Below are 15,807 nucleotides of genomic sequence, written 5' to 3'. Positions count from 1 at the left end.
TCTTGTAACCGGAAGTTAAAATTTCCAGGGCCCAGGCGTCTTGAACGTGAGCTCTCCAGACCTGCTGAAAGGAGAGCAGACGGCCACCCACCGCAGGCGGTGGGGGCACCCCTTCAGGCGGAGGACTGCTTAGGAGCCGCGGGGCGGGCAAAACTCCCCTGGAATTGTGCCTGCGGGCGCCAGGAAGTTTGAGGCTTAAAGGAAGGCTTCTTGCGGGAGTCCTGAGAGCCGCCGGAGGAGGGGGCTATCGCAGACCTGGAGGAGGAGGAGGAGGAGGAGGAGAAGCGCCGAAAGGACTGGTTTCTAGAGCCAAAGGGGCGAGCTCTGAAGGCGCGCTTGGATCTAGATTGGGGCAGGTGTGTGCTCTTGCCCCCCCTTCCCCCGTAGCATCAGAGATAATATCGTCCAGCTTCGCACCATAGAGCCTGGAGCCCACAAAGGGGAGGTTAGTGAGGGAGTACTTGGAGGGAGCGTCGGCGTCCCAGACCTTCAACCAGACTTCCCTGCGCTGCATGACCAAGAGGGCTTGGGACATCTGGAGGACGAAGTTTAAGGTGTCCGCAGAGGCATCCTGCTCCGCGAGGTCCTGATGATGGCGCTGCAACCACACCCAAAGCGCCCTGGCTACCCAGGCCGAAGCGAACGCGGGCCGCAGACCTGTGCCCGCCAGAGTAAAGATGGCTTTGGAAAGAGTGTCCAAACGCCTGTCAACGGAGTTCTGTAGGTAGGACCCGTCCAGGACTGGTATTGCCGTATTCTTAGCCACCTTAGGAGGAGAAGACCACTGCTGCACATTATCTGCCGGGAAAGGATACAGAGTATACATTCGCCTTGTGGCAGAAAAACTGTGATTAGGGCGCTCCCAAGCCTTTGAAAAGACCTTGGCGAACTCGCCATGAATGGGGAATGTGACTGCCACTGGTGCGCCACCCCTTCTGGAGTGGAAAAGGGGGAATTCCTGGCTACTAGCACAAGGAGTTTCCCCCTGGATGTCAAAGGTGTCACGGACCGCCGTGAGCAAGTCTGCCACCATGGTGGAGAGCTTAGGCGAGGGTTCTGGCTCCGTGTCCTCGTCCGAGCCGGACCTTTCCCCTTCAGACCTGTAGTCCCTATGAGGGGGAGAGGCTGAACATGCCTCCAGGCGAGGGGGAGAAGCAGAGTCATCTGAGGAGGGATGCTGCTGCGTACACTGCCTCTTAACGGTCGAGCGTCCTCTGTGGGGGGCACCGGGAGGTGGAGCAGTGCTAACCACAGGCACAGCAGGCGGTGGATCCGGGGCCGCCATGCGTTCCATAAACCAAGTCTGCGGCCGCCCTAGCTATGGCAGAGGCCCAGGAGGGCTTTGCGGGCTCCGAAGGGGAGGAGGAGGGATTGGGCTGGTTTGGTGGAGGAGGTGGTGGATGATCCTGTCCCAAGGCAAGGCAAGAGTCACAGGAGCCTGTAACCGATAGTGGCAAGCAGCAAAACTTACAGGATCCCAGTGGGACCTGAGGTGTCTCTTTAGATTTATGGGGGGCCCCAGGTCTTGGCATGATGGCGGTAATCCCGGAGTCAGGGTCTCCTACAGTTGGAACACATGTGGAACACTATCTGTCCTACCGTGACCTGTGAGGAGCTGGAGTAGCAGCCAAGCATGGATGAAGCGCTGAGGCAAAGTGGAAGCGCCAGAGCTGACGGGATAGGCTCCGCCCCCCAGTCGCATCACAGATCACGCGAAAAAATATGCAGACCCGACTCCGAAAATGGCGCCTGCCGTGCAGGGGTTAAGGAGCCCTCCGAACAAAACTGGAAAGGCGCAGCAGCATGGCGCTGCGAATAGCCACCGCCCCAAGAATGAATCCCTCCTCCCTCTCACCCAGCAGGCCCTCCCAGATAAGCCCTAAAGAGCTGTGTCAGTGTGAGCACGGGGGGGAGGAGTTTGCAGGAGAGCCGCTGTACTTATCTGAGTCCTGCAGTCTTCACCCTCTGTTCCGGACCAGCAGGGGGTCACCTCTTCAGTCATCTGGCACAAGGAGTGGTAGTGCACTGGATAGAGGGCAGGACTAGGTGACCCTGGATCTGGTAGGCCACCGGAGCTGCAGGTCGAGCCCGGTTCCACTTATCTTCTGGGGGGAAAGGGAGGTAGCCTGGGACGGCCATTCGACCCCGGCGCGCTCCGCCGGGAGACCAGGGACGCACCATGCGACCCTGCGTCCTCTGTTTAGAAAAAAACAGGAGAAGAAAAAACTACAGGGACAACCCTGCAGGAGCAGGAGTGTCACCTCCTTATCCGACAATAAGCTAAAACTGAGGTCCTCCTGTTAGAGCATGGGGGTATAGCCAGTGGAGGAGGAGCCGTTTTTTCTTATTTGCATAGTGTCTCCTCCTAGTGGTAGCCTAAGCTATACCCATGGTCTGTGTCCCCCAATGGAATGGGCGAGAAAAAGAATAAGGAATGCACTATCTGCAAATGTTCGCTGACATCTTCGTATGCCAAGAAGCTCTGTCAGCAGTGCATTGAAAAAACTGTGGCGGAAGAGACTCCGCGTATTCTGAGGGATTTGAAGTCTCTTATGTCCGAAGTTAAAGTGTCCCTGAAAGCCGGTAGAAAGAGGAGAAGAGCGGTGAGGCAGGAGTCGGATGTGGAGTCAGAAGACAGCGAGTCTCATTCTCTGGATGGGGACTGATGATTCCTCCTCTTCAGAGGATGAAGCGAAAGGAAGTTCCTATTCCAAGCGGAAGATACGGACAAATTACTAAAAGTGTTATTCGATCTACCCTGGAATTAGAGGACACCAGGGAGGATAGATCAGTGGAGGATTCCGTATTTGAGGGTCTTAGGGAAAGGAAGCGTAGAGGTTTCCCAGTTCATAAGTCTATCTTAGCGGCAATAGAGAAAGAATGGAAAAAGCCAGATAAGAAGCCATCTATTTCAAAGACCTATAAACGGACGTACCCCTTTGAGGAAGAAGAATCTACATCCTGGTATAAAGCCCCAAGACTAGATGTAGCTATTTCAAAAATTTCTAAGAGATCCTCCTTGCCTTTTGAGCATATGGGTTTTTTAAGAGCCCCTTTAGACAAAAGAATAGATTCTTCACTTAAAAATACTTGGGAGTCTTCTGTGGCTGCATTCAGGCCTAGTATAGCCGCAAGGTCAATGTCTCTGTGGCTGGAAAGACTAGAGGGGCAGATCAGGGACAGATATCCTAGGGAGCAGTTGTTAGCATCCATACCTATTTTCCAAAAGGCCGTAGACTTTATTGCGGATGCCTCAGTGGATGCAGTGAGACTGGAGGCCAGAGCCGCATCCCTTTCTAATTCTGCTTGAAAAGGAGTCCTTTACCCAGTTTAAGCAATATAAACTGCACTTTCAGAACCCGTCCAGATTCCAGAGTAAAAAGCAGACGGGAGACAGAGAGCAGGGAGCAAGGCTTAGATCTGGGAATAAGGGTTTTTTGTTCAGATCAGCCTCCGCCCGTGCAGAGAAACAGGGAAAGCAATGACGCCATGATCCCAGTAGGGGGAAGATTAAAATTCTGCCTACCTGCTTGGGAGAAGATTGCAGGAAAATGGCTGGTGGGACTTCTGCAGGAAGGGCTAAAGTTGGAATTCATGAAATATCCCACAGAAAGATTTGTGATCTCGAGATCTTCTCTCGCACTAATGCAAGAAATAAAAAAATTAACAAACAAAAAGGTGTTTATTCATGTCCCAGAGTTAGAGCTAGGGAGAGGTTTCTATTCTACTCTGTTCCTAGTGAAGAAACCAGATGGGTCATAACGGACGATCATAAATCTAAAGCATCTGAACAAATTTCTGAGGGCCAGAAAATTCTAAATGGAGACTATTAGGTCAGCGATCTATCTTATCTCCAGGATGCCATATGGCGGTTCTGGATCTAAAGGATGCCTACCATCATATCCCGATACACCCACACCACCAGAGATTCCTCAGGGTGGCTGTAAGATCTGATTTCGGTGTTCTTCATCTTCAGTTCCAGGCACTACCGTTCGGCCTCTCTATGGCACCTCGGATCTTTCCCAAGGTAGTGGCGGAGATGGCTTCCTTCATCAGAAGGGAGAATATCACGTTCATGCCTTACCTGGACGATTTTCTGGTGGTGGCCCCGTTTCGGGAGACATGTGTCAGGGTGCTGAATCGGGTGATGGATGTACTGCAGTCCCTAGGAAAGTTATTGAACTTCCAGAAGTCGAGGATGCAGCCATCAACAAGTCAGGTTTTCTTGGGTCTGGTATTGGATTCCAAACAGGAGAGAACTTTACTCACAGTGGAGAAAGTTGCCGGGGCTCAGGAGACAGTTCAGAGGGTGCAGTCAAGAGAGGCCTTGTCCATAAGGAAAGCTATGTCCCTTTTGGGAGTTCTGACATCCTGTATGCCAGAAGTCCAGTGGGCTCAGAGGCACTGTCGGCAACTACAAGGAGAGATCCTGGCCGCCACGAAACGGGCAGGGACTTCCCTGGAGTCGATTATAAAGCTATCAGATCCAACGCTTCCATCCCTGAACTGGTGGAAGGAAGCAGAGAATTTGACTCAGGGAGTTACATGGTCCTTTCCGGAACCAGTAGTAGTAACTACAGATGCCAGCCCCTGGGGATGGGGTGCTCATGTGGAGGATCAGATTTTTCAGGGAGAATGGTCCCAGGGTCAGAGCCATTTTTCTTTAAATCGGAAAGAGCTACGGGCGGTCTTACTAGCTTTGAGAGCAGCGCTACCAATGATCCAGAACAGGCATGTGAGAGTAATGTCCGACAATCGGGCGGTCGTCTCGTACCTCAATCATCAGGGGGGAACCAGGTAAGATTCCTTACGGAGGGAGACAGAATGGATTTTTGAAGAAATAGAAGGGAAAGTTCTACATCTTTCAGCCATACACATAAGAGGATTTGTCGGGCAGCTACCTGGTCTTCTCCGTCCACTTTCTATAAGCACTATAGGCTTCATTCTATTTCTGACCTACTCTTTGGCACAAAGGTCTTGGGCACTGTCACCCACCCTGAGGATGATCTCTCAAATCTCTCTCTAAGGTGCTGTCGTGGGGGAGGGGAAAAATGATGATTACGCTTACCAGTAATCGGATTTTCCTACCCCACGACAGCACCTCTTTATTCTCTTCCTTTTGGTGTGGGGCTTTGTTCGGGTGTCCACCTGCTGAGCGGAGTGGAGGACAGACGGAGCCAGACTGATGCATTCTCGTTCGGGGCCGCTTGTGAGAGCCTTCAAACGGAACTCACAAGCGGAGCCCCGAGCGCAAATGTGAAAGTAGCCTTACTTTATTTGGGGAAAATGCCGTTTTTGTTTATTTTTAATTGAAACTAAATTTTTTGGGTGGAAAATTTTATTTTACTTTTTTTTTGTACCACTTTGGGACTTCAACTTTTGGGGGTCTAAATCCTTTTATAATGCATTCCAATACTTCTGTATTGGAATGCATTGGCTGTATGAGTAATACAGTGTGTATTACTCATACAGCTTCCTGCCTGTGAGATCCAGGGGGCTGGATATCACAGGCTCGTCACCGGAAAACAGCGCAGATGCCTCAGGAAGGCTGCCTCATCGCGCTGCCTTCCATGCCACAGGGTCCACCCTACAGCTCAATGATTTGAGCAGGCACCTTGTTCTGATCACCGCCCGCCGAGCGGTGGTGATCAGAAATACATAGGACGTACTGGTACGCCCTGTGTCCTTAAGGACCGGGAAATCAGGGTGTACCGGTACACCCCATGTCCTAAACAGGTTAAATAAATGTTTATGACCTCTCAGTAGTTTAAAGATAAGGCTTATTAGATGACCACCACAAAGTAAAAGTGAAAGTACCAGTCACACAGCAAGAAAAACAGTTAACCCTTTGTTACAGCTCAATATTTTTTATAGACTACTTGAAAAAAAAAAAAATTGGGGCCTAAATGAGTAGCATGCAATCATAAAAAAAATTGCCTCCAAAAGGGTGTCCATAGCCTTCAAAGGAAATGTGTAATCAGAAAATGACCTAATTTTAAGATCATGTTTTTTATGTAAAAAATAAAATAAAATGTTAATTTTTTATATCAATAGCTATAAAAACCATACATTTCTGCAATTTTTTCACTGGCCACTAAGCCAAATTATTGGCACCACTTCTTGGTCTATAAAGATTACTTTACTGCAGTTATCTATCATTCTACTCCTGCCTCTGATATCATCTCTGTGTATAGATAAGACAGGATCCTCCATTCACAATAAGTGCTTGTCAAAGGTTATCTATTCTTTCCTTCACAGAGCATGCCTAGAAAACTCTCCCATTGAAGTCAATGAGCTCTCCTTCAGACCATTGTCTAGAGTTCGGGTTCTGGGTTTAAGTGAATTACGTAATAGATTACATTCTCACAGAATCCATCACGTAATTAAATGCCGGCATGCTGCATAATACAACTGTATGGCCAGAAGAGAGTTCCATTCTGCTGGCTATACACTTGTATTATGATGGCATGCAAAACGGAATGCCTCTCATAGAATGTGTCGGCAGATAAGAACCATTTGGCCCATCTAGTCTGCCCAATATACTAGATACTATGGATAGCCCCTGGCCCTATCTTATATGAAGGAAGGCCTTATGCCTATCCCATGCATGCTTAACACTAGGGGTGCACCGAAATTCCGGTGGCCGAAAATATCGGCCGAAAATGGGCCTAATCCATTTAGGCCGATATTGGTACATATCGGCAGAAAATATCGTTGGTTATATACAGGGCTTTTTTTCTGGCGGAACGCACCGGAACGGCGTTCCGCCACCTTTTGACATCGCAGCCTGCCATGCTCCAGCATCGCCGGCTGCGATGTATCAGCGGGGAGGGACTGGGAGGAGGAGCTGGGGGCCGGTGCGTTCACTGTGCTCCGGCCCCCAGCTCCAGTAGTTATAAAATGTGTACAATTAATAAGGATTCTATTCATGAGGCCCCTCTGCAGTAGAACATTCAATATAGCCACATCCTACTCACAGGGCTGTTATCTTAATGCTGGCTGGCCGGGCAGACGAGCGGCAGCATCACGACTGACGTCATGTGCCCGGCCTACTTTCTGAATGAAGGAGGCGGCGCAGGCATGTGACGTCAGTCGTGACGCTGCCGCTCGTCTGCCCGGCTGGCCAGCATTAAGATAACAGCCCTGTGAGTAGGATGTGGCTATATTGAATGTTCTACTGCAGAGGGGGCCTCGTGAATAGAATCCTTATTAATTGTACACATTTTATAACTAGTCTGTACTGGAGCGGCAATGGGGGGGGGGGGGGGGGGGGGTCTGTGGATGGCACTGTTATGGGGTGGGTGGGGGTCTGTGGATGGCACTGTTATGAGGTGGGGGGGGTCTGTGGATGGCACTATGAGGGGGGGGGGTCTGTGGATGGCACTGTTATGGGGTGGGGGGTGTCTGTGGATGGCACTGTTGTGGGGTGGGGGGGGTGTCTGTGGATGGCACTGTTATGGGGTGGGTGGGGGTCTGTGGATGGCACTGTCATGAGGTGGGGGGGGGGGTCTGTGGATGGCACTGTTATAAATATCATTTAAAAAAAAAGTATTTTAAAAGTATTTGGGCAAAAAGGCAGTTTCGGTTTTCGGTCAAGGGCATCCTGAATTTTCGGTTTCGGACCAGAATTTTCATTTCGGTGCACCCCTACTTAACACCTTAAGGACCCGGCTCATTTTCACCTTAAGGACCAGGCCGTTTTTTGCAAATCTGACCAGTGTCACTTTATGTGGTGATAACTTTAAAACGCTTTAACTTATCCAGGCCATTCTGAGATTGTTTTTTCGGCAAATATTGTACTTCATGACACTGGTAAAATGAAGTAAAATAAATACATTTTTATTTATAAAAAAAAATACCAAATTTACCAAAAATTTGTAAAAAATTGCAAATTTCCAAGTTTCAATTTCTCTACTTCTATAATACATAGTAATACTTCCAAACATATTTATTACTTTACATTCCCCATATGTCTACTTCATGTTTGCATCATTTTGGGAATGATATTTTATATTTTGGGGATGTTACAAGGCTTAGAAGTTTGGAAGCAAATCTTGAAATTGTTCTGAACTTTTCAAAAACCCAATTTTTAGGGACCAGTTCAGGTCTGAAGACACTTTGTGAGGCTTATATAATAGAAACCACGCAAAAATGACACCATTCTAGAAACTACACCCCTCAAGGTATTCAAAACTGATTTTACAAACTTTGTTAACCCTTTAGGTGTTCCACAAGAATTAATGGAAAATAAAGATACAATTTCAAAATTTCACTTATTTGGCATATTTTCAATTTTAATATTTTTTTTTCCAGTTACAAAGCAAGGGTTAACAGCCAAACAAGACTCAATATTTATGGCTCTGATTCTGTAGTTTACAGAAACACCCCATATGTGGTCATAAACCACTGTACGGGCACACGGCAGGGCGCAGAAGGAAAGGAATACCATACGTTTTTGAAAGGCAGATTTTGCTAGACAGTTTTTTTTTTTTTACACCATGTCCCATTTGAAGCCCCCCTGATGCACCCCTAGAGTAGAAACTCCATAAAAGTGACTACATCTAAGAAACTACACCCCTCAAGGTATTCAAAACGGATTTTACAAACATCATTAACCCTTTAGGTGTTCCACAAGAGTTATTGGCAAATAGAGATGACATTTCAGAATTTAAACTTTTGGGCAAATTTTCCATTTTACTATTTTTTTTTCCAGTTACAAAACAAGGGTTAACAGCCAAACAAAACTCATTATTTATGGCCCCGATTCTGTAGTTTACAGAAACACCCCATATGTGGTCGTAAACCACTGTACGGGCACACAGTAGGACACAGAAGGAAAAGGAATGCCATACGGTTTTGGAAAGGCAGATTTTGCTAGATGTTTTTTTTTTGGACACCATGTCCCATTTGAAGCCCCCCTGATGCACCGCTAGAGTAGAAACTCCAAAAAAGTGACCCCATTTTAGAAACTACGGGATAGGGTGGAAGTTTTGTTGGTACTAGTTTAGGTTACATATGATTTTTGGTTGCTCTATATTACACTTTTTGTGAGGCAAGGTAACAAGAAATAGCTTTTTTGGCACCGTTTTTTTGTTGTTATTTACAACATTCATCTGACAGGTTAGATCATGTGGTATTTTTATAGAGCATGTTGTCACGGATGCGGCAATACCTAATATGTATACAATTTTTTTTATTTATGTAAGTTTTACACAATGATTTCATTTTTGAAACAAAAAAAAATATCATGTTTTAGTGTTTCCATAGTCTAAGAGCCATAGTTTTTTCAGTTTTTGGGCGATTATCTTAGGTAGGGTATGATTTTTGCGGGATGAGATGACGGTTTGATTGGCGCTATTTTGGGGTGCATATGACTTTTTGATCGCTTGCTATTACACTTTTTGTGATGTAAGGTGACATTTTTTTTTTATTTAGCACAGTTTTTATTTTTTATGGTGTTCATCTGAGGGGTTAGCTCATGTGATATTATAGAGCTGGTCGATACGGATGCGGCGATACCTAATATGTATACTTTTTTTTATTTATGTAAGTTTTACACAATAATATCATTTTTGAAACGAAAAAAATAAAAATGTTATAGTATCCCCATAGTTTTTTTAATTTTTGGGCCATTGTCTCATGTAGGGTGTCATTTTTTGCGGGATGAGGTGACTGATTGGTACTATTTCGGCGTACATGCGACTCTTTTGATCACTTTTATTACCTTTTTTGGGAATTAAGGTGGGAAAATTTCAATTTCCTGATAGTTTTTATTTTTATGGCGTTCTCCGTGCGGGGAAAGTAACATGACCGTTTTATAGATCAGGTCGTTACGGACGTGGCGATACCTAATATGTGTAGTGTATTTTATTTTTTTAATTTTTATTCAGTGATAAATGTGTTTTTTGATTTTTACTTTATTTTTTTACCCAGACCCACTTGGTTCTTGAAGATCCAGTGGGTCTGATGTGTGTATAATACAGTACAGTACAATATATATTGTACTGTACTGTATTTTACTTACACTGAACAGATCTATGCTTTTAGCATAGATCTGTTCAGCACCATGGCGTCCTGTTGCCATGGGAACCTTCCCCGACTGCCACAACTGAGCAGACGGGGAAGGAGGTGAGCTCCCTCCCTCTGTCCCCGCATCCATCTGGGGGCTGCAAAGGCACAGCAGCCCCCCGATGGCAGAGGGGGGGGAGCTCCCTGACTTAACCCTTTCCATACCGCGGTCCATACGGTAAGTACCCTCGCTCCAGGATGAGTATACTCGTCCAAGGTCCTGAACGTGTTAAACTCCTCCACTGTATTTGCAGCTACCACTTCTGCAGGAAGGCTATTCCATGGATCCACTACTTTCTCAGTAAAGTAATACTTCCTGATATTAGTTTTAAATTAGAGGGGCAAAGGTTTAAAAGTATGTCCTCTTGTAGCAGTTTTTCTTCTTTTAAATATTCTCTCCTCTTTTACCTTGTTGATTCCCTTTATGTATTTAAAAGTTTCTATCATATCCCCTCTGTCTCGTCTTTCTTCCAAGCTATACATGTTAAGGTCCTTTCATCTTTCCTGGTAAGTTTTATCCTGCAATCCATGTACCAGTTTAGTAGCTCTTCTCTGAACTCTCTCCAAAGTATCAATATCCTTCTGGAGATATGGTCTCCAGTACTGGGCACAATACTCCAAATGAGGTCTCAAGGCATTCTGTTTGGCATGCCGGCATTGAATTACGTTATAAATTCTGTGAGAACGGAATCCATTACGTAATTCATTTAAACCCCAAACTCAAACCTGCCAAAAGGCAGGTTCGCTTAACTTCAATTGTGTCTATGGGGCTGCCGTAAAGCAATTTATTTAATGCTTTGTAAATGTTGTTAAAGGGCTTCTGTCAGCCCACTAAACCCCTTTTTTTTTTTTCCGTTAATATTAATCCCTACACTGCAAGCTCCCTGTACATATGCTAAATATTAATTTTCGTTCAGTAGATATTGTTAAAAATCAAGTTTTATCATATGTAAATTACCTTGCTACCAGCAAGTAGGGCGGCTACTTGCTGGTAGCAGCCGCATCCTCCTCTCATCATGACGCCCCCTCCGCCGTTTGATTGACAGGGCCAGGGAACGGGTTCGTTCTCTGCTGGCCCTGTTCGAATTCAAAATATCGCGCCTGCGCCGTACCTTTCTTTAATCGGTGCAGGCGCACTGAGAGGCGGCCTCTCTCCCGGCCGCTCCATCCTCAATGCGCCTGCGCCGGGTGTAGATGTGACGTCATCGGCGCAGGCGCATTGAGGATGGAAGGGCCGGGAGAGAGGCCGCCTCTCAGTGCGCCTGCGCCGATGACGTCACATCCACAACCGGCGCAGGCGCATTGAGGATGGAGCGGCCGGGAGAGAGGCCGCCTCTCAGTGCGCCCGCACCGATTAAAGAAAGGTACGGCGCAGGCGCGATATTTTGAATTCGAACAGGGCCAGCAGAGAACGAACCCGTTCCCTGGCCCTGTCAATCAAACGGCGGAGGGGGCGTCATGATGAGAGGAGGATGCGGCTGCTACCAGCAAGTAGCCGCCCTACTTGCTGGTAGCAAGGTAATTTACATATGATAAAACTTGATTTTTAACAATATCTACTGAACGAAAATTTATATTTAGCATATGTACAGGGAGCTTGCAGTGTAGGGATTAATATTAACGGGGGGGAAAAAAAGGGTTTAGTGGGCTGACAGAAGCCCTTTAAGAACAGCTCAGGCAAGATGGCTGCCCCATAATAATGTTCAAGAAAGAGAATAAAAAATCTGCAATCAGAAAATAAAAATAGATTAGATTAGAAAAAAGGGATGTGTGTTACTATCTGGTTTTAGCTGGCAGATAAAAATTTTGGTGACACATTTCCTTCAAGGGGCTTCATTTGGGACACTAACAACGTAGTCTTAGAATTGGCTATCAATGTTTTACTCATTCATGGAGATCCTTCCTCAACTGAACAGAATGAAGGGGCTGCAATGGCATTAGCGATCACTCCTCCCCATATTGTGGAGGAGATCTCTGCATGTCACTAATGAGCAGGCAATTTCGGGAAAAGAACGTTTCCTTCCCAACAATCATCTGCTTAATTGAGCAGTGTAAAGGGGCATTTAGAACTAGTATTTTATTCAGAGAGATCTTTCTCCCCAAAATGCGCAGATTACGTATCTTATGGCAAATAATAAGAGATTTGCAATTCTCCTGGAGCTATTAAAGAAAAATAAAAAAAATGAGATTTTCATACCTGGCTGAGCTTGCACCATCTGGTTTAATTTCGGAATTGCTTGAACATAAAAATAACAAAAAAAGAAGTTATGCACCAACACAGATATGGTCATTAAAATAATTCTGAGTAAAGGGGCTTTCCTTTATTCATCGCGCAATAGGATTGTTGATACGGACAAACTAAATCATCGTTTACTGGCGGCAGATAATGCCATCTAAACAGCCTCTTCTGCCGGCTAACAACGAATCTGTATGACGGCAAGCAATGGCATTAGTGATCACTCCTCCCCATACTGTGGAGGAGATCTCTGCATGTCACTGATGAGCAGGCAATTTCAGGAAAAGAACGTTTCCTACCAAACAATCATCTGCTTAATTGAGCAGTGTAAAGGGGCATTTAGAACTGGCCATCAGTGTTTTATTCATTCAGAGAGATCTTTCCCCCCCAAAGGCTCAGATTACGTATCTTCTGTCAAAGAATACAAGATTTGCAATTCTCCTGGAGCTATTAAAAAAAAAAAAAAGCAACAGAGATTTTCATACCTGGCTGAGCTTGCACCATCTGGTTTAGTTTCGGTATTGCTTGAACATAAAAATAACAAAAAAAAGAAATGATGCACCAACACAGATATTGTCATTAAAAGAATTCTGAGTGAAGGTGCTTTCCTTTATGCATCGGGTAATAGGATTGTTGATGCGGACAACTAAATCATCATTTACTGGCGGCAGATAATGCCATCTAAAACAGCCTCTTCTGCCTGCAAACAATGATTCTGTATGACGGTGAGCAATGGCATTAGCGATCACTCCTCCCTATACTGTGGATGCCACTGATGAGCAGGCAATTTCAGGAAAAAAGATTTTTCTCTTTCTCGCTCTTCATTGGGGGACACAGAGACCATGGGTATAGCTATGTCCTCTAGGAGGCGTTGACACTAGTAAAAGCTGTTGGCTCCTTCCCTGGCAGCTATACCCCCTCCAGCCTGGAGAGAGAGCTTCAGTTTGTGAGAAGCTGTAGGAGAAGCAAGTAAACAAACGAAAAAACATGCACAACAACGCAATACACAGCAACAATGCTGAGAACCGAACCAGGTTCTAACCAGCAACAGCCACAACTGTGGCCGAACAACAATACTGGGTGGGTGCTGTGTCCCCCAATGAAGAGCGAGAAAGACATTTTACTGGTAAGTTTTACAAAAATCTTGTTTTCTCGCCCATATTCATTGGGGGACACAGAGACCATGGGACCTCCGAGAGCAGTCCACAGGGAGGGAAAACCACAGACCCATCGAGCAAGCGCCCCTGCAGGCAACTAAGAATTGCCCCCTGCAAGACCATACAGCGCCCACCGATGCACAAGTATGCACCTGGCAAAATTTTGTGAATGTGCGTAAGGACGACAGTAGCCGCCTTGCACAACTGCACGGCCGAACCTTGAATCCTCAGAGCCCAAGAGCGCCCACCACTCTGGTGGAGTGAGCCGTGACACCAAAGGGCGGAACCCTGCCCCGGGTGCAGTATGCTTCAGCAATTGCCACCCTGGAAGCCGCCAATGCCTTGCAAGGACCCTCCGGGATGACAAAAAAAAAAAAAAAAAAAAAAGGAGGCGTCCGTACACCGGAAGGAACTGGAGGCTGGCAATAAATCGTCAGAGCCCTGACAACGTCCAAATGGTGTAACTCCCTTTCCCTAGGGTGTGAAGGGGAGGGACACTGTGATGGAAGGACAAAATGAACGGGCTGGAGAACCGCTTATCCCTGTGAAGAACCAGGAAGGTTTTCTGCAAGAGAGCGCCCCAACCCGGACACCCGTCTGATGGATGTGATAGCCTCAAGACAAAACTACATTCCAGGACCGGAGTCAGAGAGACATCTTCCGCAAGGGTTCGGGGGGTGGGGGGGATTCAGGAGCGCTAAAAAGACTAAGTTCAAATCCCAAGGCGGTAAAAGGAGGACGGTACGGAGGTGCCGTTCCATGAAGGAAGGTTATTATGGGCCCCGGGTGGGTCAGAGGATGCTGGAAAAGGATAGAAAGCGCCGAACCTGACCCATCAAGAAACCAAGAGCTAAACCAAAAAACCCAGGACCGCAGGACCCACCCCTGCTAAAGGGAAGCGCTCCACGGAAACGGTAATTGGACCACCGAAGTCCCTCGAGCCGAAGAGGCTTGTGGGGAGACTGAGAAGCCGGCTGATAAACTACCAAGAAAAAACACCTGAATGAGGCGTGTCTAACCGCAAGCCAAGCAATCAATACATTGGATAGGTAGAAGTAGAGACGATATGTGACCATGTAGCTCGACGGAAATTTTGATGAGACCAAGATGAGAGAAAAGCTCCTGCCTTGAGGAGGAAGAATAGAAGGGGTGTTCCGTTCAATGAACGAAACTCCATCAACGGTGGCCAGTCGTGACAGCACCCCCGCTCCGCCTGGCGTGCTGAGTCTCGTAGTCTAGCCACGGAATGTGCAGTAAAAAGGCATGACTACCATCAGACTGACGTGGCAGTCAGTAGTCAAGTCCTGTAGATACGGCTAGTACACCCAGGACCAACGGGTAGGATTCACCTGTAGAAGGAGAATATGGAAAACCTTACAGCCCAACAGTCAGTTCGGAACGAGACTGGAAGAAAAAAAAAAAAAAAAAAAACACAGAACCAATACCCTGCATCAAAGTAGATGAGGGGAAGTAGTAACATAGGAGCTACCAAGGTTTGCGGAGTGACCATGAAACCTGAGCCAGAGAAGGAAAAAACGGAAGGAAAAGGGGACAGGGCGAAGCCCATTCCCCATCTGAGACTGGCACTATACAGACGTAGCCACTGGATGATCGTTGCGGTGCCATACTCCGCCTAAGGAGGAGGCCATGCAGCGTACGCCACCGAATTCGGCGTTAGAAGAATCCGTCACCTGACGAAGGAGCCGTGCAGGAGGAGCCAGAGTACGTAATGGCTACTCCATGACCCCCATACCGTAAGAGCCGCAGCATGCCCCGTCAGAACAAACTGAGGGGCAGACTAGAGAAATCCGGTAGAAGCCAAGGTACCATACTGCCTCAGGGAAGGGGAGCTAACCTTAAACACCCCACCTGGGAAGGGCGTTAAACAGGAACAACCGCCAAGCCAGCATTCGGGTGGAACGCCTAACTGAGAGGATGCCGCACTGCAGCGACTGCGAACGCTAGTACCAGCTTAAAAACCGCACCAATGGAGAACACACTGCAAAGACAAACCAGACTGCCAGCACAACCTCTTCGCACATCAGGAATGGTGGATAGAGAATAGAGAGTCAGTTTAACACTCGACTTGCTGGAACATAATCACAATATTACGTGCCATGGTGTACGCACTACATATTGTTGAAGACACATATTGGAACAGTGGAGGACCATGGATATAGGGGAAGCTAGGACACATGAGTGACGCTGGGCAACCCCCTGAAGAGAGAGGTTGTCATAATTATGCCCCGAACTGGCACCGAAGGAAAAAGGACACAACGTGGAAACACTGGTATCCACTGGCGGCACTGAAATACCATTAGAAGAGTACAGGGCACCAGCGTGTAA

At 46.9% G+C, this 15,807-nt stretch overlaps 1 protein-coding gene across 20 annotated transcripts in view; it reads right to left on the bottom strand.

Annotated features, from left to right (window-relative positions):
* The window catches only part of LOC122939068, a 129,352-nt gene that overhangs the window by 69,539 nt on the left and 44,006 nt on the right, over positions 1-15,807 (bottom strand). For 13 of the 20 annotated variants that reach the window (XM_044295014.1, XM_044295015.1, XM_044295019.1 and 10 more), the window contains 2 exons: positions 12,790-12,828; positions 12,266-12,304 (listed from right to left, as the gene is read on the bottom strand). In XM_044295014.1, coding sequence (XP_044150949.1) covers positions 12,266-12,304; positions 12,790-12,828 — 78 coding nt within the window. The remainder of the gene's footprint in view (positions 1-12,265; positions 12,305-12,789; positions 12,829-15,807) is intronic. The other 7 variants (XM_044295016.1, XM_044295021.1, XM_044295023.1 and 4 more) reach the window with 1 other exon arrangement.

The sequence above is a fragment of the Bufo gargarizans genome, chromosome 5, assembly GCF_014858855.1.
Source record: "Bufo gargarizans isolate SCDJY-AF-19 chromosome 5, ASM1485885v1, whole genome shotgun sequence".
NCBI lineage: Eukaryota > Metazoa > Chordata > Amphibia > Anura > Bufonidae > Bufo > Bufo gargarizans.
This window is presented reverse-complemented; position numbering and strand designations above follow the sequence as displayed.